The 21,406-nt window shown below is 43.5% G+C and overlaps 1 protein-coding gene across 1 annotated transcript in view; it reads right to left on the bottom strand.

Moving 5' to 3' along the window:
* LOC143955180 (uncharacterized) overlaps positions 1–21,406 on the bottom strand; it is a 275,659-nt gene that overhangs the window by 50,203 nt on the left and 204,050 nt on the right. The window contains 8 exon segments of the mRNA XM_077465272.1: positions 9,535–9,645; positions 12,749–14,398; positions 19,504–19,642; positions 20,001–20,147; positions 20,274–20,417; positions 20,533–20,607; positions 20,721–20,864; positions 20,968–21,065. Coding sequence (XP_077321398.1) covers positions 9,535–9,645; positions 12,749–14,398; positions 19,504–19,642; positions 20,001–20,147; positions 20,274–20,417; positions 20,533–20,607; positions 20,721–20,864; positions 20,968–21,065 — 2,508 coding nt within the window.

The following is a 21,406-nucleotide window of genomic DNA, read 5'->3' on the forward strand; positions in this document are numbered from 1 at the left end:
GCCACCAATATCGGACAATACTGTCAAATGGCGATGGGGGGGTGTGACAGGCAGTGCACACAGAGCCCATACAGCTCCCGTATCCTCCTCCTCCTAAGTTTGCTTTGAAGTGCACGGCTTCCTCATCTATCCTATTTTTTTTGCAGACTGTACCTGGACCTACTACCAGAGGTACACTGTTGTTTACCAAAACACAAACTGACAACAGTACAATCCAGCTACTATACTTTTTCTGAGAGAAAAACATGTAGTAGCTGATAGTTTCACTTTGTACTCTGCACATCTGGTGGTTAGGTCTTCCTCAATCTGCATAAACAGAAGTGATAAGGAGGGACAGCTCAGCAGAATGTTCTGCGCTAAGACCTGGCCTAACTCTAAATAAGTAACCGTTAAAGATCTCCATTGGCGATGCTTTCGAAAATGTTAAGTACCGTAATTTATCGTCATTCCATGATGAGAGTGCGCAATTTTAAAGGGTGACATATTAGGTATCTATTTACTCTGCGTAACATCATCTTTCACATTAGACAAAAAAAATTGGCTAACTTTACTCTTCATTTTTTAATTAATTGAAGTGTATTTTTTTCCAAACAAATTACATTTGCAAATTTGCAAAATACAGTGTGACATAAAATAGGGTTGGGAGTGGGAACTGGAGACGGGAGAGGAAGTCTCCCCGGAGGAGTGGACTCGCAGGATTTCTAATATGCATAAGTGTACCAGGTCCGAGGCGGTGAAGGAAACTGTGATGAAGCTACATACCAGGTGGTATTACACCCCTGCTAAAATACATACCTTCTTCCCCACCGTTTCTGGATCTTGTTTTCGGGGTTGCCCTGACTCAGGTACTCATCTCCATATATTTTGGAGCTGCCCGGCTCTCAGGACCCTCTGGCAGAAAGTACAGGATAGGGTATCGGGGATCATTGGCACTCCTATCACACTTACCTTCCAAATGTGCCTCTTCTTTGCTGATATCCCTGGTGCTACCCCCCCTGAACAAAAACTTTCCCATACCCTCTTTAGTGCAGTACACTGGTCGATTGTCTTATTCTGGCGATTGCCTACGGTTGCATGGGATCAGGTGCTTAAGAGGATGGCTGCAATACAGTTAATGGAGAGGATTTCCCATACAATTTTGGACACCATGCAGGTATACGACCTTAAGTGGAAGTCTTGGACCCCTTGAGGCCTTGTGCCTTCGGGCTGGGACAGTCTGGGAGTCTGCTCGCCCCTAAACGGGGTACCGGCCTAGTTCGAGGATCTTTTAGTCCCGTACCTTTTGGAGCACTTATTTAGTTATTACAGTTTAGTTTATGTTTTGTGCTATTTTTCTTGTCTTTCTTAGGTTTTCAATGGCATATCCATACTTATTCTTATTTGGCGTTACAGTCGCTACTCCAGTGCTTGGTATAGTGGGGGATGCTCTGACCCTGATTGATTCCTTGCTTTCCATACCCCCATGGGTGATGACTAATAGGTTGGGTGGCAGGTACTTTTCAGACAATCTTCTGTTATGCACTAGAAAGCCTGTTACTCCATTAACGCAATCAATGTACTGTTGTCACTCTGTTTCTTGTGATATGATGCTCATGTTCAGGAGCAATCAGTCGCTTAATGTATGTGCCTATTTTTTTCTTTCTGTCTCAATAAAAGTTCGTATTAAAAAAAAAAAAAAATAGGGTTGGGAGCTCCAAGTACAAAATACTGTTTTTTAACTTGTAAGCAACAAATCTTAGAAATAGGCCTGGTCATGAAGTGTTTAATATAGAATATTAGGGGTGCTCAAGTGGATATCATGTTTGCAATGTATTGTGAATTAATAGTTGCATTGTGCAATATTTGACAGTTGTAATGGAACATGCTTGCATACACCTGTAGCCAGAACTCATATTTTAATTCATATTTCTATTTTTGGATTAAATTTGTCCAATAAAGACTCTACAATAATACAAACTATGCAAACTTCCTTGATTGGAATACCTAGCTGCTAAAAAACCTATTGGAAGAATCTTTTTGCAATTTTCTTGGGTGTGCAGCTCCTTTAAACTCTCTGACATGCGTTTTTCTATTTATTAATATTGAACATTAGGCGGCCAAAAAGACCATATTTCTACATAAAAATATTTCTTAATTTTTTTAGCATTGGTACATATCACTCAAGCCACTGTGCGCCTCCCTGTGTTTGACAATTCCTTGCCAATAGCCCAGAAAATGGGCAATACTGATATGAAAAGTTCGGATTCAGGTTTCAACCTTCATTATCATTTGCTGAACCTGCGCAAAATAAAAAGCTAGGTACATTCGGCTCATCCCTCTTTTTAATTGTGGTGCAACAAACAAATAAAAAACAAAGTGAAATTGATGCACAAAGTCACAAAATACAAATTAATTGTATATATATGAATGTTTAATAATGTACTTAAATAGTTCTAAAATCGTTCCCAATATACACATTTAATTAATATTGTTCATGCCCCTTCAAAATAAATTTACACATTAGACATTACTGTAAGCCCTTGTACACATGGTCGGAGATTCCGACAGAATGTGTCCTATCGGACCGTTTTGTCGGATATTCCGACTGTGTGTGGTCTGCATTGGACTCTTTCCGTCGGAATATCCGACGGACCAAGTTTTCCAACTTGCCGGTATAATTTTCCGACAAAATGCTCCTATCGGACATACTCCGATCACGACGGACAAAGTGCCACGCATGCTCAGATCAAATTCCTAGACCAAAGCTATTGGCTACTAGCCTGAACGTAGTCTCGTCTAATGAAATAACGTCATCACGTTATGTACAATCGGATTTTCCGACAACTTAGTCCGACCATGTGTATGCAACATCACTTCCGGACCTCTTCCGGAATTAATCCGTCGGAATTACTCCGACTGATTTGGTAGTCGGAATCTCCGACCGTGTGTACAAGGGCTAACTCATTCTGGTCTAGTTACTCTATTTTGTGGCAAATATACTGTAAGTTCCCATTTTTATATCAATCTAATTTTGTTTTTCCAAACAAAATTATAATAAAACACATCTTAATCTTTCAATACTACAGTATTAGTTCTTCAATATATAGTAACAAATACAAATATAGAACAATGGTATACAGTATATAAATATAAAACAGAAAAAATAATCACATAGGTCTTTTTAGAGAACAAGGTTCAGGCTTGTTTCCCTCCTCCAGCATCTCGGCGGGAACTGGAATGAGTTTTCATTGAAAAGTGGTATCAGATTCCATTATACACCATCCAAGGCTTAGTTTTGTCAATTCTCCGGAGAACTCAAGCCATCTTGAATACCAAAGGTGGTCCAACACCATATTTGGTAAGGATTTCATTTTTTGTTGCCTGGTATTTTCATAATATTTCATTTTACATACAGTATAGTAACCTGATACTCTTGTGAATTATAGAAAATACTCAAAGCGGCACAAGTACTAGTATAATCATCCAGTCTATCATGCTCAATGGCTAGTAGAGATTTCAAATCCATGATAGTATCTAAGCTACCCTATCCATTCCAAAACAATGTTCTTAAATAGTTCTAAAATGGTTACCAATATACACCGCACTTGTTTAACCACTTCAGGACCGCCGTATTGCCATTGTACGTCAGCACAATGGCACAGGCAGGCAGAATCACGTACATCTACGTGATTGCCTTCCAGCGGGTGGGGGGTCCCATCGGACCCCCTCCCGCTGGTTACGGCGGTCCGATTCGGTCCAGGAGCGCTCCGTGATGAGGGGATGGCCGTTCGTTTTCGGCCACCCCCTCTGGATCGCTCCTGGCCAATGAGAAGCTTCCTCCCCTGTGTATTGTTTACACAGGAAGGAGGAAGTGATGTCATTCTCCTCGGGGCGGTCTTTTTGACCGGACTACGAGGAGAAGAGTAAAAGTAAGTCTGCACGAACACTACACTGACATGTAGGTACACACAGGCACACAAACCCCCCCCGATCGCCCCCCGATCCCCCCCCCGCCCCCCCTCCCCCCCCAGTCACAGTGTCACTGATTGCATTGATCATTTCTTTACTGATCAATGCATTCAGTGTCAGTTGTGACAGTAAAAACTGTCAGGACAGTTAGTGTTAGGTCCAGGGTAGCCCCCTATCACCCCCCAATAAAGATTTAACCCCCTGATTGCCCCTAGAGTTAACCCTTTCACCCCCTTTTGCCAGTGTCACTAAGCGATCATTTTTCTGATCGCTGCATGTGTCGCTAGTGTCGCTAGGTAGCTAGTTATTTTTTTAGGTTCACCGCCAGGTTTTTATATCGCTAGGTACCCCGATATACTACCCAATAATGTTTTTAACCCCCTGATTGCCGCTAGTTAACCCTTTCACCCCCTTTTGCCAGTGTCACTAAGCGATCATTTTTCTGATCGCTGCATGTGTCGCTAGGTAGCTAGTTATTTTTTTAGGTTCACCGCCAGGTTTTTATATCGCTAGGTACCCCGATATACTACCCAATAATGTTTTTAACCCCCTGATTGCCGCTAGTTAACCCTTTCACCCCCTTTTGCCAGTGTCACTAAGCGATCGTTTTTCTGATCGCTGCATTAGTGTCACTACAGTCGCTAGGTAGCTAGTTATTTTTTTAGGTTCACCGCCAGGTTTTTATAGCGCTAGGTACCCCGATATACTACCCAATAATGGTTTTAACCCCCTGATTTCCGCTAGTTAACCCTTTCACCCCCTTTTCTGAACGCTGCATCAGTGTCGCTAGTGTCGCTAGGTAGCTAGTTAACTAGGCTCCCAAAAAGTCCCCCACATGTGGTATCCCCGTACTCGGGAGAAGCAGCAGAATTTATTTTGGGGTGTAATTTGACTTCTGCCCATAGCATGTGTGAGCAATATATCATTTAGTGACAACTTTGTGCAAAAAAAAAAAAGTTTGTAATATTCCCGCAACTTTTGGCAAAATATAAAATATTCCATGGACTCAACATGCCTCTCAGTAAATAGCTTGGGGTGTCTACTTTCCAAAATGGGGTCATTTGGGGGGGGTTTTGTGCTATTTTGGCATTTTATGGCCTTCGAAACTGTGATAGGTAGTGAGGAGTTAAATCAAAAATTTGCACCCTTAGAAATCCTGAAGGTGGTGATTGGTTTTCGGGGTGCCGTGCGCGACTAGACTCCCAAAAAGTCCCACACATGTGGTATCCCCGTACTCGGGAGAAGCAGCAGAATGTATTTTGGGGTGTCATTTCACATATAACCATGGCATGTGTGAGCAATATATCATTTAGTGACAACTTTTTGTAAAAAAAATTTTTTTTTTTTTTTTTTGTCATTATTCAATCCCTTAGGACAAAAAAAATAAATATTCAATGGGCTCAACATACCCATCAGCAATTTCCTTGGGGTGTCTACTTTCCAAAATGGGGTCATTTGGGGGGGATTTGTACTGCCCTGCCATTTTAGCACCTCAAGAAATGAGATCGGCAGTCATAAATTAAAAGCTGTGTAAATTCCAGAAAATGTACTCTAGTTTGTAGACGCTATAACTTTTGCGCAAACCAAAAAATATACGCTTATTGACATTTTTTTTTACTAAAGACATGTGGCTGAATAAATTTTGCCCTCAATGTATGACTAAAATTTAGTTTATTCGATTTTTCTTATAACAAAAAGAAGAAAATATCTTTTTTTTTCAAAATTTTCGCTCTTTTTTCATTTATATCGCAAAAAAAAAAAAATCGCAGAGGCAATCAAATACCATCAAAAGAAAGCTCTATTTGTGGGAAGAAAAGGACGCAAATTTCGTTTGGGTGCAATATTGCATGACCGCGCAATTACCAGTTAAAGCAGCGCAGTGCGAAATTGCAAAAAGACCTCTGGTCCTTAAGGTGTTTATTGGTCCGGAACTGAAGTGGTTAATATCACTGTTGCCCCTTCAATGTAAAGTTACACATTAGACATCACTGTAAATCATTCTGGTCTAGTTACTCTATTTTGTGGATAATATACTGTAAGTTATCATTGTTGTATCACTCTAATTCTATTTGTTTTTCCAAACAAAATTATAATAATATCTAAATCTTTCAATACTACATTATTAAAGTGGTTGTAAACCCTTACAAACCACTTTGACCTACAGGTAAGCCTAGATTAAGGCTTACCTGTAGGTCCAAGAAATATCTCCTAAACCTATACGGTTTAGGAGATATTTGCCTGAAGACAGGCATCGTAGACAGCGGTGCGCAGGCACACTGAGCGCGGCATTTCCAACAATGGAGCTGCCGCGCGTGTCGGCTCCCGTGCGCATGCGCGGGAGTGACGTCATCGCGGCTCCGCCGAATGACAGCGGTGGAGCTGCGAGACCCCACCGAAAAGATGGATGTGCCAGACTACAGGGGACAACAGTGACATCGCTGGCTCCTGTGTCAGGTAAGTGACACATAATGGGCTACTATGCGATGCATAATAGTCCATTATGCTTTGCCTTTGCAGGGAATGAAAGAGGAAGTAAACCCCTCTTTAAGTCTTCAATATATTGTAACAAATACAAATATAGAACATTGGTACACAGTATATAAATATAAACCAGAAAAAATATCGCATAGGTATTTTTGGAGAACAAGGTTCGGGCTCGTTTTGATCTTCCAGCATCTCAGCGGGAACTAGAATGAGCTTTGCATGAAGAGTGGTATCAGATTCCATTATCTACCATCCAAGGCTTATATTTGTCAATTCTTCAGAGAACTCAAGCCGTCTTGGATACCAAAGGTGGTCCAACACCATATTAGGTAAAGATTTCGTTTTTTTGCCTGGTGTTTTCATCATTTTTATTTTTACATATAGTAACCTCATACTCTAAAGTGGCACAAGTACTAGTATAATCATCCAGTCTATCAGGCCCAACAGCTAGTAAAGATTTCAAATCCATGGTAGTATCTAAGCTACCCTATCCATTTCTAAAACAGATGGGATCCCAGGAGACTTCCAATGTTGAGGGATGACAGCCCTGGCCACCATCAGAAAAAGATGGAGCACATCTTTTTTTATCTGCTTTGATGGATCCCAGCATCATAAACAACAAAAGTATTTGGGGGTTGAGCTGTATAGGTCTACATGTTACTCTACAACAGTGATCGCTAACCACTGATGGTCCACAAGAAAATGCTGACAGGTGTTGGTAATGGAAGGGACTCACGGGGAAACACATTGGTGTAGTGAAGCAGGTAACTGACTGAAGTGCATAGGGACACCAAGTGATGAAGGAAGAATGGATGCTGGTAGGAGTGCACAGGGTCACTGGAGCAGGATACAGACTGGGAAATATGACAATCACAGGATCAGGCTCTGGGTTTCAGGCTGGAATGACTGATGACATTGAGAACTGCTGAGACACAGAGGAGCTGAATAGAGGCTGGATGGACACTAGAGGTCATGTAGACAGTACTGGGAGGCACCATCCACACTACATTCTCCGACAGCTTTCCACCCACCATCCACACTACATTCTCCGACAGATCTCCCCCCACCAGCCACACTACATTCTCCAACAGATCTCCTCCCACCATCCACACTACATTCTCCGACAGATATCCTCCACCATCCACACTACATTCTCCGACAGCTCTCCCCCCACCATCCACACTACATTCTCTGACAGCTCTCCTCCCGCCATCCAAAAACGCAGTTACTTACTAGTAGCGTTCTTTCCCGGAGTCTTTCAGGACAGCCACTTGAGAGACCTTGGCTCCTCCCCTCGGTAGGAAACACCATGCCAGCATTCTATCAATTTCCTCCTCCCCTGCTGGCTCCTCAGTTCTTTAAAGAGCACCTCCAGTCTGCTGGGGAGACACAAGTGAACTATATCACATATCCTGTAAGGAAATCTTATGTTTTAATATACATTTGGGTGGGTACCTGGCTGTCCTGAAAGGCTCCAGGAAAGAATGTTACCAGTAAGTAAATTTGTTTTTCCCCTAATCATCTTTCAGGACAGCCACCTGAGAGGATAAACGAGCACTCACCCCTAGGGCGGCACCACAGCTTGTAAGACCTTGCATCCAAAAGTCTGAGCTTTGGCTGACCAAAGGTCCACTCTACAGTGTCTTACAAAAGTGGCAAAGCTGGACCATGTTGCCGCTTTATAAATCTGTTCCGGCGTTGCTCCAGCTCTCTCTGCCTGCAACACTGCCACTGATCTTGTGGAGTGTGCCCTGATACCCTTTGGGATCTGCATGCCTCCTAACTAATAAGCCTGTTCAATGGCATCTCTTAGCCATCTGGCTATGGTGCATCTTGAAGCCTTGTGGCCTTGCTTAGCTCCAGAAAATAAAATAAATAAGGAATCCGTCTTCCTAGGTGTTTTTTGTTACCACTAAATAATGTAAGACACATCTCCTGACGTCTAAATTATGAAACTTTTTTTCTTGTTCCTTAGAAGGATTTGGATAAAATGATGGCAACACAATTTCTTGGCCTCTGTGAAATTTCGAGGCCACTTTAGGCAGAAATCCTGGATCCAGTTTAAAGACTATACGGTCTGGGAAAATCTGACAAAAGGGGGCGTCTGAGTGATAGGGCCTCTATCTCACAAACCCTTTTGGCTGTAGTAATTAGTACCAAGAAGACTGCTTTAAGTGTCAGCATCTTCAGGCTGCAATTTTTTAGTGGTTCAAAGGGTCTGCTGTCATAGTTTGCAGCACTAATGATGGGTCCCACTTTGGAAAGGCTGTACTCTGTATCGGTCTCTGCCTGCTCAAGAATTTAAAGAGTCTGAATATCCATGGATTGGATGATAAACTTCTTTCCTGGTAAACCGACAGTGCTGAAACTTGACTCTTTAGTGTACTAAGGCTAAAGCCCCATACACACTATCAGATTATCTGCTGACTTTTTCCTTCAGATTTACCAAAACCATATAATATGAGGACAAACCTTAGGAGTTTCAATGTGTATGCAATCAGGCAGGCCCTTCTACTACATGGTTTTGGTAAATCTGAAGAAAAAACTCAGCAGATAATCTGATAGTGTGTATGGGGCTTTAGTCCTTTATCTACCCCACTCTGTAGAAACTTTAATGCCACATACACACGGTTGGAATTTCTGACAACAAATGTTCAATGGAAGCTTGTTGTGGGAAATTCTGACTGTGTGTAGGCTCCATCAGACATTTTCCATCAGAATTTCCGACAAAACAAAATTTGAGATCTGGATCTCAAATTTTCCTACAAAAAAATCCTGTTGTCGGAAATTCCGATCGTGTGTACATAATTCCGACGCACAAAATTCCATGCATGCTCGGAATCAAGCAGAAGAGTCGCACTGGCTATTGAACTTCATTTGTTTGGGCTCGTCATACGTGTTGTACATCACCGCGTTCTTGATGTTCAGAATTTCCGACGGTGTGTATGCAAGACAAGTTTGAGCCAAAAAAACATGGATTTTTGTTGTCAGAATGTGTGATCGTGTGTACGCAGCATTAGACTGCCACTGAGCTTTGTGCTTTGAAGTTGTTCTCTGTGCACCATCTGTTAAAACACTTCCATACTCTCTGGTAGATGTTACTTGTCTGAACTTTCCTGCTTTTCAGCAGTGTATCTATTAAATGGCTTGAGAACCCTTTTGCTTTCAGCAGCTGCTTCTCAGATACCAGGCGGCCAAGTTCCACCTTTTCACCTGGAGACAGTACACTGGGCCCTGGGAGAGTAGATCTTCCTGGATTGGTAGTAACCAGGGGGGCTCTACAACAAGTTCTTTGAGCAGAGAACCACGGCCTCCTGGGACAGTGAGGTGCTATGAGAATCAGTGATGTGTTCTCTGTACGGAATTTTTTTTATCACCGCTGGTATTTGAACTGGAAAGGCATAACATTTGTTGAATGTCCACCTCTGTGCTAAGGCATCTACCCTGAGCGCTCCATCCTCTCTTCTCAGGAAGAACGCTCAAACTTTTCTGCTTTCCACTTGAGGTGTTCCCCATTTTTGTGTAATCTGTTTGAATACCTCCTGTTTTCGTACCCAATCGCCTTCTCTCACTTTCTTCCTGCTGAGGAACTCTGCCACTTTGTTTAAATCCCCTTGCCTCGCAACTTGTGAGAAGTTTGCATCTAACTTTGGGGTTTTGTTCCATACTGATGATGGGTCATCTGTGAATGCAAACCGTCTCTTTAAGGCTTTAGAAAAAAAAAATGTTTTTCTTTCTGGTTCCTGACATTATTTTTTAATTGCCTGTATTAAAACCTAATGAACAGGAAAATTCTCCTTTTCCTGGTCTCCTAAGCCCTCATACATCTAATCATGGAGGGATAGAGGTTTCTTTTCCGTTTGTATACCTAGTGTGGAATAAATGGCCCCCAAAAGATGGTCGACCTCTTCCAATGAGAGCTTGTATCAGGATGGCTTTCTGGAATCCCCTTCCAGAGCTTCACCCTGTGATTCCTGGGAGCCGGACACTGCGCTATCAGGCTCCTCTTCCGCCTCCTCTCTAGGAGCTACTGAAGGGCCTGCATTAGTGGAGGGTAGTGCTTGCGTCTTTGGTAATGCTGCCTGTACTGGGGGAGGAGCAGTCTGAAATTACAGGATCTGAAATCCTTCAAAGAAGGGTTTAAAGGATTCAAAAGTACTGGATAGTTCTTGAATATATGCCGATAGATCACTGTCCTGCTCTGTGGAATATTCCTGTACTGATTTGCTAATCTATTCTTTACATAATGAAGACGAGGATCCAAGGAAAATGCGGATGCATTGAAACGCGTCATCTGACAAGTCCATGCGACACTTCTGTGATACAGAATCCATTGAGGCTTGCGTTCCACGCTGGTTGTCCTTCCGGTTCCAGTCCCTGGCATTCCTGTAGGTGCGCTCCACGCTGGTTGTCTTTCCGGTCTCCAGTACTACCGAATAGCATGTAGCTGATCACCATACCCAAGACCCCCTGCATATCCAACATGCTTGCATAAAGGCGGTGCCTACCACCTGCAAGACCCACAGGTCGTCCTGCCGTGTACTTCCATCTAAGGGCATCCATCTCCAGACCCTGCTGGGACCTCTTCAGTGCTTCTACCGCAGACTTGACAAGTGACCATGGACTCCAATATATGTACCTACAATCTTGATTCTCACTGCTAAGTTGTGAGTAGCCATTTGGCCACCTTTACTATATCTTCATTAAAACTGTTCATACTTACTGCACTTAGATTGGCGCTAATTACCTTTTAATCTTCCCCTATCTCTCATTGCCGGGACTTATATTGCAATTTTAACATTTATTTATTATATTCCATTTTTTGATTGCTGCTATAATGTATGGTTAAGTCTTTGCTCCGTTGTTTCCCTTTTCTATTCTTTACATAATGCTTTCTCCCAGGAGTCTCTAATGCCGCGTACACACGAGCGAATTGTCCGGCGTACTTAGTCCGGCAAACAATCCGGCGGATAGTCCGGCGGACTTTCTACCGAACGGATTTGGCCACACACGGACACACAGAAAGTCTGGCGTTTGCTAGCGCGATGACGTACAGCACGTACGACGGGACTAGAAAAAGGAAGTTCAATAGCCAGTAGCCAATAGCTTCCTTTTACGTACTTGCTTCTGAGCATGCGTCATTCTTAGTCCGCTGGACTAGCATACTGACGAACGTATTGTCCGCTGAAACCCAAGTCCCACGGGAAGATTGGAGTGCAAAAATACTTTCTTAGTTCGCCGGACTTCACGCTGGAAAAGTCAGCTGAAACCCCCACACGATCGGATTGTCCGGTGAAATGGGTTTCATCGGACTAAGTACGCCAGACAATCTGATCGTGATAGTGTAATTTTACAAGAAGGGCACCTCATCTTTGAGCTGTCAGGGGGGCCTGGTTTTGTCTGTTTTCTGAAAAGACACAAGAAAGTAAAGCCCACAGTATTAATACTTCAGTAACCCTCCCCTGCAAAACTGCAGGTGAGCAGCGTCTTCATGTGGGCTTGCCTCACAAGGGGTCCCATGAACAACCCTCTGACATCGGAGGGACCTTTACCTAACCCCCCTTTCCATGTACTCCCTAAAGGGGGGGGGAATGTTCAGGCCAGGGGAGTTCCACCCTAGGTTCCCCTTACCTTTACAAGGCTGGACTTGGTCTCTGCTGGAGCAGTCTGGTCCCTTCCTTCTGTGTCTGACATGATGGTGTCACCGCTGGAGCCTCTGCTGTCTCTACAATATGTGTGGCTCCTCTCCAGCCCATGCCTGGCTCCTTTTCAGAATTTGTGGCTGGAACCAGAAGCCGCAAACCCGGAAGTGCATGCCCCTTCAGCCGGATGTGACATCACCGCCACCAGCTCCGTGCAGTCCCAATACCCGCCGTGGTTTGCACTGCCAGTGCTACCACGCGCTGTTGAGGGTATGGGACGGCTGGACATGCACCTCCTGTCACCGGTGCTGAAAGGGAGCCCCCTGACCTCCACCTGCTCTCAGGGATGTGGGGGTGACAATTTTCGACCAGGTTAGTTTCTTCCTGGTCCAAGGAGCCTCTACTCCCTTTTAGAACATGCTGCCCGAGCCTCCCTGGCTCTCCTAGCTTGGTTCCAGTGGTGTCTCCCCTCTATAGGAAACTCAAATAACTGAGGAGCCAGCAGGGGAGGAGGGAATTTATAGAAGGCTGGCGCGGTGTTTCCTACAGAGGGGAGGGGCCAAGGTCTCTTAGGTGGCTGTCCTGAAAGACGATTGGGGGAAAAATTGAATAATATTCATTTAGAACTGCATTGAGATCAGAAAATCTTGTGAAAATAGGTGGAACTGCGCTTTAAGGAAGCTCACCAATATGTATTCTCTGGTGTCGCACAAGGTTTCCTTTCCTAGTGAAAGATTTCCCGCACTCTGAACACGAGTAAAGACTCTTAGCCCTGTGAAATATTTGATGTTGCACAAGGTGTTCTTTCTGAGTGAAAGATTTCCCGCACTCTGAACATGAGTAAGGACGCTCACCCGTGTGAAATCTTTGATGTCGCACAAGGTGTCCTTTCTGAGAGAAAGATTTGCCACACTCTGAACATGAATAAGAACGCTCACCTGTGTGAATTCTCTGATGAAGAACAAGCTCTGCTTTATGAGTGAAAGATTTCCCACACTCTGAACATGAAAAAGGATGCTCAGCTGTGTGAATTCTAAGATGTTTCACAAGGACTCCTTTCCTAGTGAAAGATTTCCCGCACTCTGAACATGAGTAAGGACGCTCACCCCTGTGAAATTTTTGATGTTGCACAAGGTGTCCTTTCTGAGTGAAAGATTTCCCGCACTCTGAACATGAGTAAGGACGCTCACCCGTGTGGAAGGTTTGATGTCGCACAAGGTGTCCTTTCTGAGTGAAAGATTTCCCACACTTTGAACATGAATAAGGACACACACCCGTGTGAATTCTCTGATGACGAACAAGCTCTCCTTTATGAGTGAAAGATTTCCCACACTCTGAACATGAATAAGCACGCTCACCAGTGTGAATTCTCTGATGTTTAACAAGGACTCCTTTCTCAGCGAAAGATTTTCCGCACTCTGAACATGAATAAGCACGCTCACCAGTGTGAATTCCCTGATGTTTAACAAGGTCTCTTTTCCAAGTGAAAGATTTCCCACATTCTGAACATGAATAAGGACACTCACCTGTGTGAATTCTCTTATGTTTAACAAGGGTTCCTTTCTCAGTGAAGGATTTCCCGCACTCTGAACATGAATAAGGACGCTCACCTGTGTGAATTCTCTTATGTTTAACAAGGGTTCCTTTCTCAGTGAAAGATTTCCCACATTCTGAACATGAATAAGGGTGCTCATTCAGGTGAATTCTTTGATGTTTAACAAGGTCTGCTTTGTTGGTGAAAGATTTCCTGCACTCTGAACATGAATAAGGATGCTCACTAGTGTGAATTTTCTGATGCTTAACAAGCTCTCCTTTATGAGTGAAAGATTTCCCACACTCTGAACATGAATAGGGATGGTCACCCGTGTGAATTCTCTGGTGTCCAACTAGGTTATGTTTATGCTTAAAACATTTCCCGCACTCTGAACAAGGGAAAGGATGATCACTCGTGTGAACTTGCTGGTGTTGAATAAGTTTTCCTTTCCGAAGGAAACATTTCCCGCACTCTGAACATGAGAATAGATTGTCACCTCGGTGATCTCCTTCATGGGGTGAGGAAGTTTCCTCGGGATTAGAAGGATCTGTTGATGGATCTGCAGTGTGAGATCTTACATGGATATTTCCAATCATAGTATGTGATTGATGAGAAGATTCCCCCTGATCAGAGGGATCCATTGATGTCTCCGGACAGGAAGGTCTGTGATGTATATTTTGTGTATTTGGATTTCCTCCTGGAGGATCCTGTGTGATGACATTATCTTCTGACTTACAATCAGCAGATAATAGAAGACGTCTCTCCGAGGAATTCCTGACATCACATCCATCTGTTGGAAAGAAGTAAAAAAATAGAATAAATCTCAGTAGATGACAAATAACTGGAGTTTTGGCTCCTCCTCCCCGTCGGTGGAATAAGTGGAAATGCCGATCTCACAGCTGGGCTCCTGTTCTCCCTCCAAAATCAACCAGAAAAGTCTTCACACCGAGTCCATATATCATCTGCTAATTCTATAATAATAAATAGCTATGACTGAGGCTTCATTATCCAAAACGCGTTAGTGGATTGTAACTACATCGGATTTCTTGGAATTTAAATTATGAAGAGTTTGCAGATCATATATGGACTCCAAGCTGAGTCAGCAAGAAAAAAAGTCACATTGGTCTAACAGTATACAGAGCTCTGGTATGGAACCGGGTACAACTGTAACAACAAAATATGGAAAAAAATGGGAAAGAAATAGTAAAGGATATAAAACACCCAAAACATCAATGACACACTACATAAAATGTGTTTGATTATAAATGATGGGGAATGGAGATGCCACATCATTTGCTAGGAACATGACATTATATTGAGGAATGGAGATGGACCTTTCATATGGTGTACAGTATCTCCTCCTCATTTGTTGGGAACATGACATCATAGTGAGGAATGGAGATGGACCTTTCATATGATGTACAGTATCTCCTCCTCATTCATGGGAACATGACATTATATTGAGGAATGGAGATGGACCCTTCATATGGTGTACAGTATCTCCTCCTCATTCATGGGAACATGACATCATAGTGAGGAATGGAGATGGACCTTTCATATGATGTACAGTATCTCCTCCTCATTCATGGGAACATGACATTATATTGAGGAATGGAGATGGACCTTTCATATGGTGTACAGTATCTCCTCCTCATTTGTTGGGAACATGACGTTATATTGAGGAATGGAGATGGACCTTTCATATGGTGTACAGTATCTCCTCCTCATTTGTTGGGAACATGACGTTATATTGGGGAATGGAGATGGACCTTTCATATGGTGTACAGTATCTCCTCCTCATTCATGGGAACATGACATCATAGTGAGGAATGGAGATGGACCTTTCATATGATTTACAGTATCTCCTCCTCATTCATGGGAACATGACATTATATTGAGGAATGGAGATGGACCCTTCATATGGTGTACAGTATCTCCTCCTCATTCATGGGAACATGACATCATAGTGAGGAATGGAGATGGACCTTTCATATGATGTACAGTATCTCCTCCTCATTCATGGGAACATGACATTATATTGAGGAATGGAGATGGACCTTTCATATGGTGTACAGTATCTCCTCCTCATTTGTTGGGAACATGACGTTATATTGAGGAATGGAGATGGACCTTTCATATGGTGTACAGTATCTCCTCCTCATTTGTTGGGAACATGACGTTATATTGAGGAATGGAGATGGACCTTTCATATGGAGTACAGTATCTCCTCCTCATTTGTTGGGAACATGACGTTATATTGAGGAATGGAGATGGACCTTTCATATGGTGTACAGTATCTCCTCCTCATCTGTTGGGAACATGACGTTATATTGAGGAATGGAGATGGACCTTTCATATGGTGTACAGTATCTCCTCCTCATTTGTTGGGAACATGACGTTATATTGAGGAATGGAGATGGACCTTTCATATGGTGTACAGTATCTCCTCCTCATTTGTTGGGAACATGACGTTATATTGAGGAATGGAGATGGACCTTTCATATGGTGTACAGTATCTCCTCATTTGTTGGGAACATGACATTATATTGGGGAATGGAGATGGACCTTTCATATGGTGTACAGTATCTCCTCCTCATTCATGGGAACATGACATCATAGTGAGGAATGGAGATGGACCTTTCATATGATGTACAGTATCTCCTCCTCATTCATGGGAACATGACATTATATTGAGGAATGGAGATGGACCCTTCATATGGTGTACAGTATCTCCTCCTCATTCATGGGAACATGACATTATATTGAGGAATGGAGATGGACCTTTCATATGGTGTACAGTATCTCCTCCTCATTCATGGGAACATGACATCATAGTGAGGAATGGAGATGGACCTTTCATATGATGTACAGTATCTCCTCCTCATTCATGGGAACATGACATTATATTGAGGAATGGAGATGGACCTTTCATATGGTGTACAGTATCTCCTCCTCATTTGTTGGGAACATGACGTTATATTGAGGAATGGAGATGGACCCTTCATATGGTGTACAGTATCTCCTCCTCATTCATGGGAACATGACATTATATTGAGGAATGGAGATGGACCTTTCATATGATGTACAGTATCTCCTCCTCATTTGTTGGGAACATGACGTCATATTGAGGAATGGAGATGGACCTTTCATATGGTGTACAGCTATGTTCAGCAACCCGTTGAGCACAATATACCCGTCATTCACAGGAGGGTGACAGTTGATTGATGATCCTGCTTTTCTGACCCCCGGACTGCTCCTCACACATTGCAGAGTGGCACAGGGAAGGAACAGCCTGGTATGCTGAGCTGATTCCGGCCAGCCCCTCTCTCATGTCTAGGGCTGAAACGATTAATCAATATAATCGATAATGAAAATCATTGAGAATGATTTTCATTATTGATTAGTTGGTCTGTTAACGGCACGCACCTTCCTCCCTGCCAGTCCCGCCTCCACCCAAGTCCCGTACAATCCTCTGTGTACAAACCTGCACTGCTGTATTCTCAAAGCGGCGCTCATGTGACCTGGCACATCTGCCTCTCTCCTCCTCGCTGACATCAGCGGGGTATTCTCAGCCCTGCCCACTGCCTCCAGGGGAAGAGAGAGTTAAGGAGAAAAGCAGCCATGAGTGCATGGTTTACTTAAATACAGTGAGTGAACTTTCTGTGAGGAAGGGGGAGGTGTGTCCCATCCTTTGTGTTCCGGGGGGGGGGGGGAATAGTGCCCCATCATTGGTGTTCCGGGGGAATAGTGCCCCATCATTGGTATTCATGGAAGGGGGAAATAGTGCCCCATCATTGGTGTTTCTGGGGGGGATAGTGCCCCATCATTGGTGTTCATGGAAGGGGGGGGGAAATAGTGCCCCATCATTGGTATTCATGGAAGGGGGGGGAATAGTGCCCCATCATTGGTATTCATGGAAGGGGGGGAAATAGTGCCCCATCATTGGTGTTCCTGGGGGAATAGTGCCCACATTATTGGAGTTCCTGGGGAAATAGTGCCTAAATTATTGGTGGTCGGTCGGGCGGGATGGGATGGGGGGGGGGAAATAGTGTCCTATCATTGGTGTCAGTTTGAGGAATACACAGACCTCTTTCTCCCACACTCCAGTCTGGAGCCGCCACCTCTCCTTCCCACACTTTGGTCTGGTTCCTCCAGCCCGCTTTGTTCTGGTCCCTTGCCCCAGCCCACTCCTCCCCTTTTTGGGTTTGGCCCCTGGTCCAAACAAACTCCCTTTCTATCGCAACCCCCCTCTTGTCCGGTTCCTCTCCCACATTCATCTCTTCCAAACTCCCTCCCAACCTACTCCCTACGCCTGGTCTCCAAACTAGGTTACTCCCTCCTACTCTCCAGTACGGTCCCCATATTCATTTTTTTTTGGGATCTTTTTTTCGGATTAATCGATTAATCAAAACAATAAATCAGCCTACTAATAGATTATGAAAATAATGGTTAGTTGCAGCCCTACGCATGTCCAGAGCCCAGGTGTTTGTGTCTGGCATCACATGAGATGGATGATAGAGGACGGCTGGCCAGGATCCACGTGCCAGGAGAAAGAAGCAAAGTGTGTACTCCGCACTTCCCATCTGTGCATGTTTGCAAGTTTATTCTCTCTTGTGAGCCCCTGTTCACACATCACTGTGCTACTGACTGACCTCATCCTCTGCCCTACTAATTGACACTGTCCACAGCCCTGCTAACATCATCATCTTCCTTACTAACTATCACCATCCACTACACTACTAACACCATCCACTGCCTTTCTAACTGACACTGGAAAATATGCAGTCATGTGAAGCATACAGTACAGGAAGCATGTGTTTAGTCAGAAATTATGAGCAGATCAGTACTCCAGATGTGCCAACTCCAGTGTACCACCAACAAAGTCATACCCAAAGGACCCAAACCAGCTTGGCGTGGATCACAACCCAGCACATGGCAAAGATGGAAACTACCACACCCAGCAAGACGTTGCACACCGTGGTTCCAGGTACGGTCCAGAGGAGGGTTCTGTTTTGCAGTGGGCCCCAACATGGGGGCCCGGCCATGTGCAAGCTACTACTCCTGCTGCTACTACTCCTACTGCATAACTACTCCTTTCGCCAGGGCTTTGTTGCTTTTTACCCCCTGAAGAAGACCCGGACTCCCTGAAGGTCGAAATGCATTGGGGCAGCCCGGGTGCTATTTTGCAATTGCTGTACTTGTAAATTGTTCCTGTAACCTATTTTGTATTAAATGCTGCATATACTGTTTATCCACTGATATGCTATAATATTATATACCAGAGCCTGTATTTTTAAATCTATGATGGCAAATAAGCCGTTGAATCAATAAAATAAATATAACTTTTCACGGATTTATCTCTGCTTCTTGTTGCTGCCTGAAAACCCCAAGGGGAACTCTTCTTTTTTTATTCTCTCTCGAATACTTAGGGGTGTGCAGCTAGCTCGTTTTTCATTCATTTACATTTATGCACTTTTTACCTCCTTACGTTGTGCAAGCTACCCTTACTTACAAAACCTCTGTCATCGCCCACCACCATTCTCTCTGCCCCAAACTGGTTAAGGAGAAACTCCACCTCACAGTTCAGTTCACATCATTACAGGATCCTCACTGATCACCCCATCCCACCACCCCCCCCCCCCCATACACGAATAGACCCCAAGGTCTGGTCTCCTTCTACATATATCACTTCAGAATAGTGTTAACCCTTCACACACCACACATTAACCCTTTATTAGACAGACAAACACATATTTAACCCTTTTAGCACCTGCCTACAGAACGATGTGGGGATAGGATCTGATAATTATCTAACATTTTCCATAAACTGTAATCCTTGAACTCATAAGTAAAATGAGACTGTGACCCGTTTCCTCCATAGTGTCTGTTACTTACTTGTGTCGATAGGTAGAGAAATGTCCTCCTGTTCACTTTTCATAATCATCCCGACCTCCTCCGTGGACGGCTGATCACCCCCTACATACGTCTCTACTTCTTCTTTAACCTCAGTTTTTATATTAATTTGTTCTTCACCCTGAACCAAAAATAATGGAAAACATCTACTAAAGCCAACTCAAGGCAGATATAAAAGACACAAAGGACACATCATTCAGTATGCACCCTCCGTTGGAAGAACACAAGGAGGAAGAGGACCTGCGATGATATGTGACTGGGATTAAGAAATGTATATTAAAAAATAAAAATTGGGTAAAAAATGTAGGGTGCTCAAAGGAGGTAGAAACAGGGATAGGGGGGTGGGTAACAAAGGCTGCACTTCAGATGTAGAAGTAAAGCAAGAGACTACACAGAATAACCTCAGTTCATGGCTTATAAATAAACATAATCTCATAGTTTAGGATAATTTTATGTTGTAATTTCTCAGTCCCATCTACCTGATGATGGTGGGGGATGGTGTGATCTTCTTCTGTGGAATCCCGGGAATACAGAGGATCACCCTCCTCCATAGACTGCTGATCCCCAAACAACTCTTCTTCTTTTTCCACTTTAACCTCAACTTTGATGTCTTTCAGTTGTTCACTCTAAACCCCAAATATGATAGAATGGATTTATAAAAAGGAAACAAGAGATGAAATAAAAGATTTTTATCTAAAAAAAGAGTAGAATTCTACAACGTATTTGAGTTCTAATTGCCCAGCCCCACCTACCTGATGATGGTGGGGGATGGTGTGATCTTCCTGTGTGGAATCCCGGGAACACAGAGGATCATCCTCTACCATAGACTGCGGATCCCCGGACTTCTCTTCTTTTTCCACTTTAACCTCAACTTTGATGTCTTTCAGTTGTTCACCCTAAATACCAAGTATGATAGAATGGATTTGTAAAAGGAAACAAGCGATGACATAGAAGAATGTTATCTCAAAGTATAGAATTCTATTTGAGTTCTAGTTGCTCCAATCCACCTACCTTATAAGGTTGTGCATAGTAGTGATCTTCCTGCGTGGAATCCCAGGGATACAGAGGAGGGGGAAATCTCTCACCCTAAACCCCCAAAGATGAAAGAACAATATATAAATAGAGAAAAAGATTTAATAGAAAAATATAATCTCATAGCTTAGAATACTTTTATGTTGTAATTGCTCAGTCCCACCTACCTGATGATGGTGAGGGATGGTGTGATCTTCCGGTGTGGAATCCCGGGAATACAGAGGATCTCCCTCCTCCATAGACTGCGGATCCCTGGACTTCTCTTCTTTTTCTACTTTAACCTCAACTTTGATGTCTTTCAGTTGTTCACCCTAAACCCCAAATGTGATAAAACGGATTTATAAAAGGAAACAAGAGATGAAATAAAATAATTTTATTTTCCAATTTGAGTTCTAATTGCTCAGTCCCACCTACCTGATGATGGTGGGGGATGGTGTGACCGTCCTGTGTGGAATCCCGGGAATACAGGGGACGGGGGCATCTCTCTGGTGGGTTCCCATTACTGGATCCATCTGTAGGAAACACACACACTGACTGAATACATTGTTTCTATGTGTTTATCAGATGATGGGGGATCTAGGTGGAGCCTCCGTACTGCTCTCTCCTTTACAATAAAGTCTCCTCTTACCCGGTGATGCGAGGGGCGGCTGATTGTCCATCAGGAGGTCCTTGTGTCCTTCTAAATTAATATTATTACCTTCTCTGCTGCCAGTTCCAACAATGTTTTCTCGTTACTTCCTCACAACTCACCCCTCACCCAGGACATCCTTTTTAGACCCCTGCATCACTTCCTGTTCCATCACTTCCTGTGCATCTATCATTTCCTGTCTGCACCTGACATCACTTCCTTTCC

Source organism: Lithobates pipiens, unplaced genomic scaffold, assembly GCF_037356315.1.
Source record: "Lithobates pipiens isolate NorthernLeopardFrog02 unplaced genomic scaffold, aLitPip1_a1.2 Scaffold_35, whole genome shotgun sequence".
In the NCBI taxonomy this organism is placed as follows: domain Eukaryota; kingdom Metazoa; phylum Chordata; class Amphibia; order Anura; family Ranidae; genus Lithobates; species Lithobates pipiens.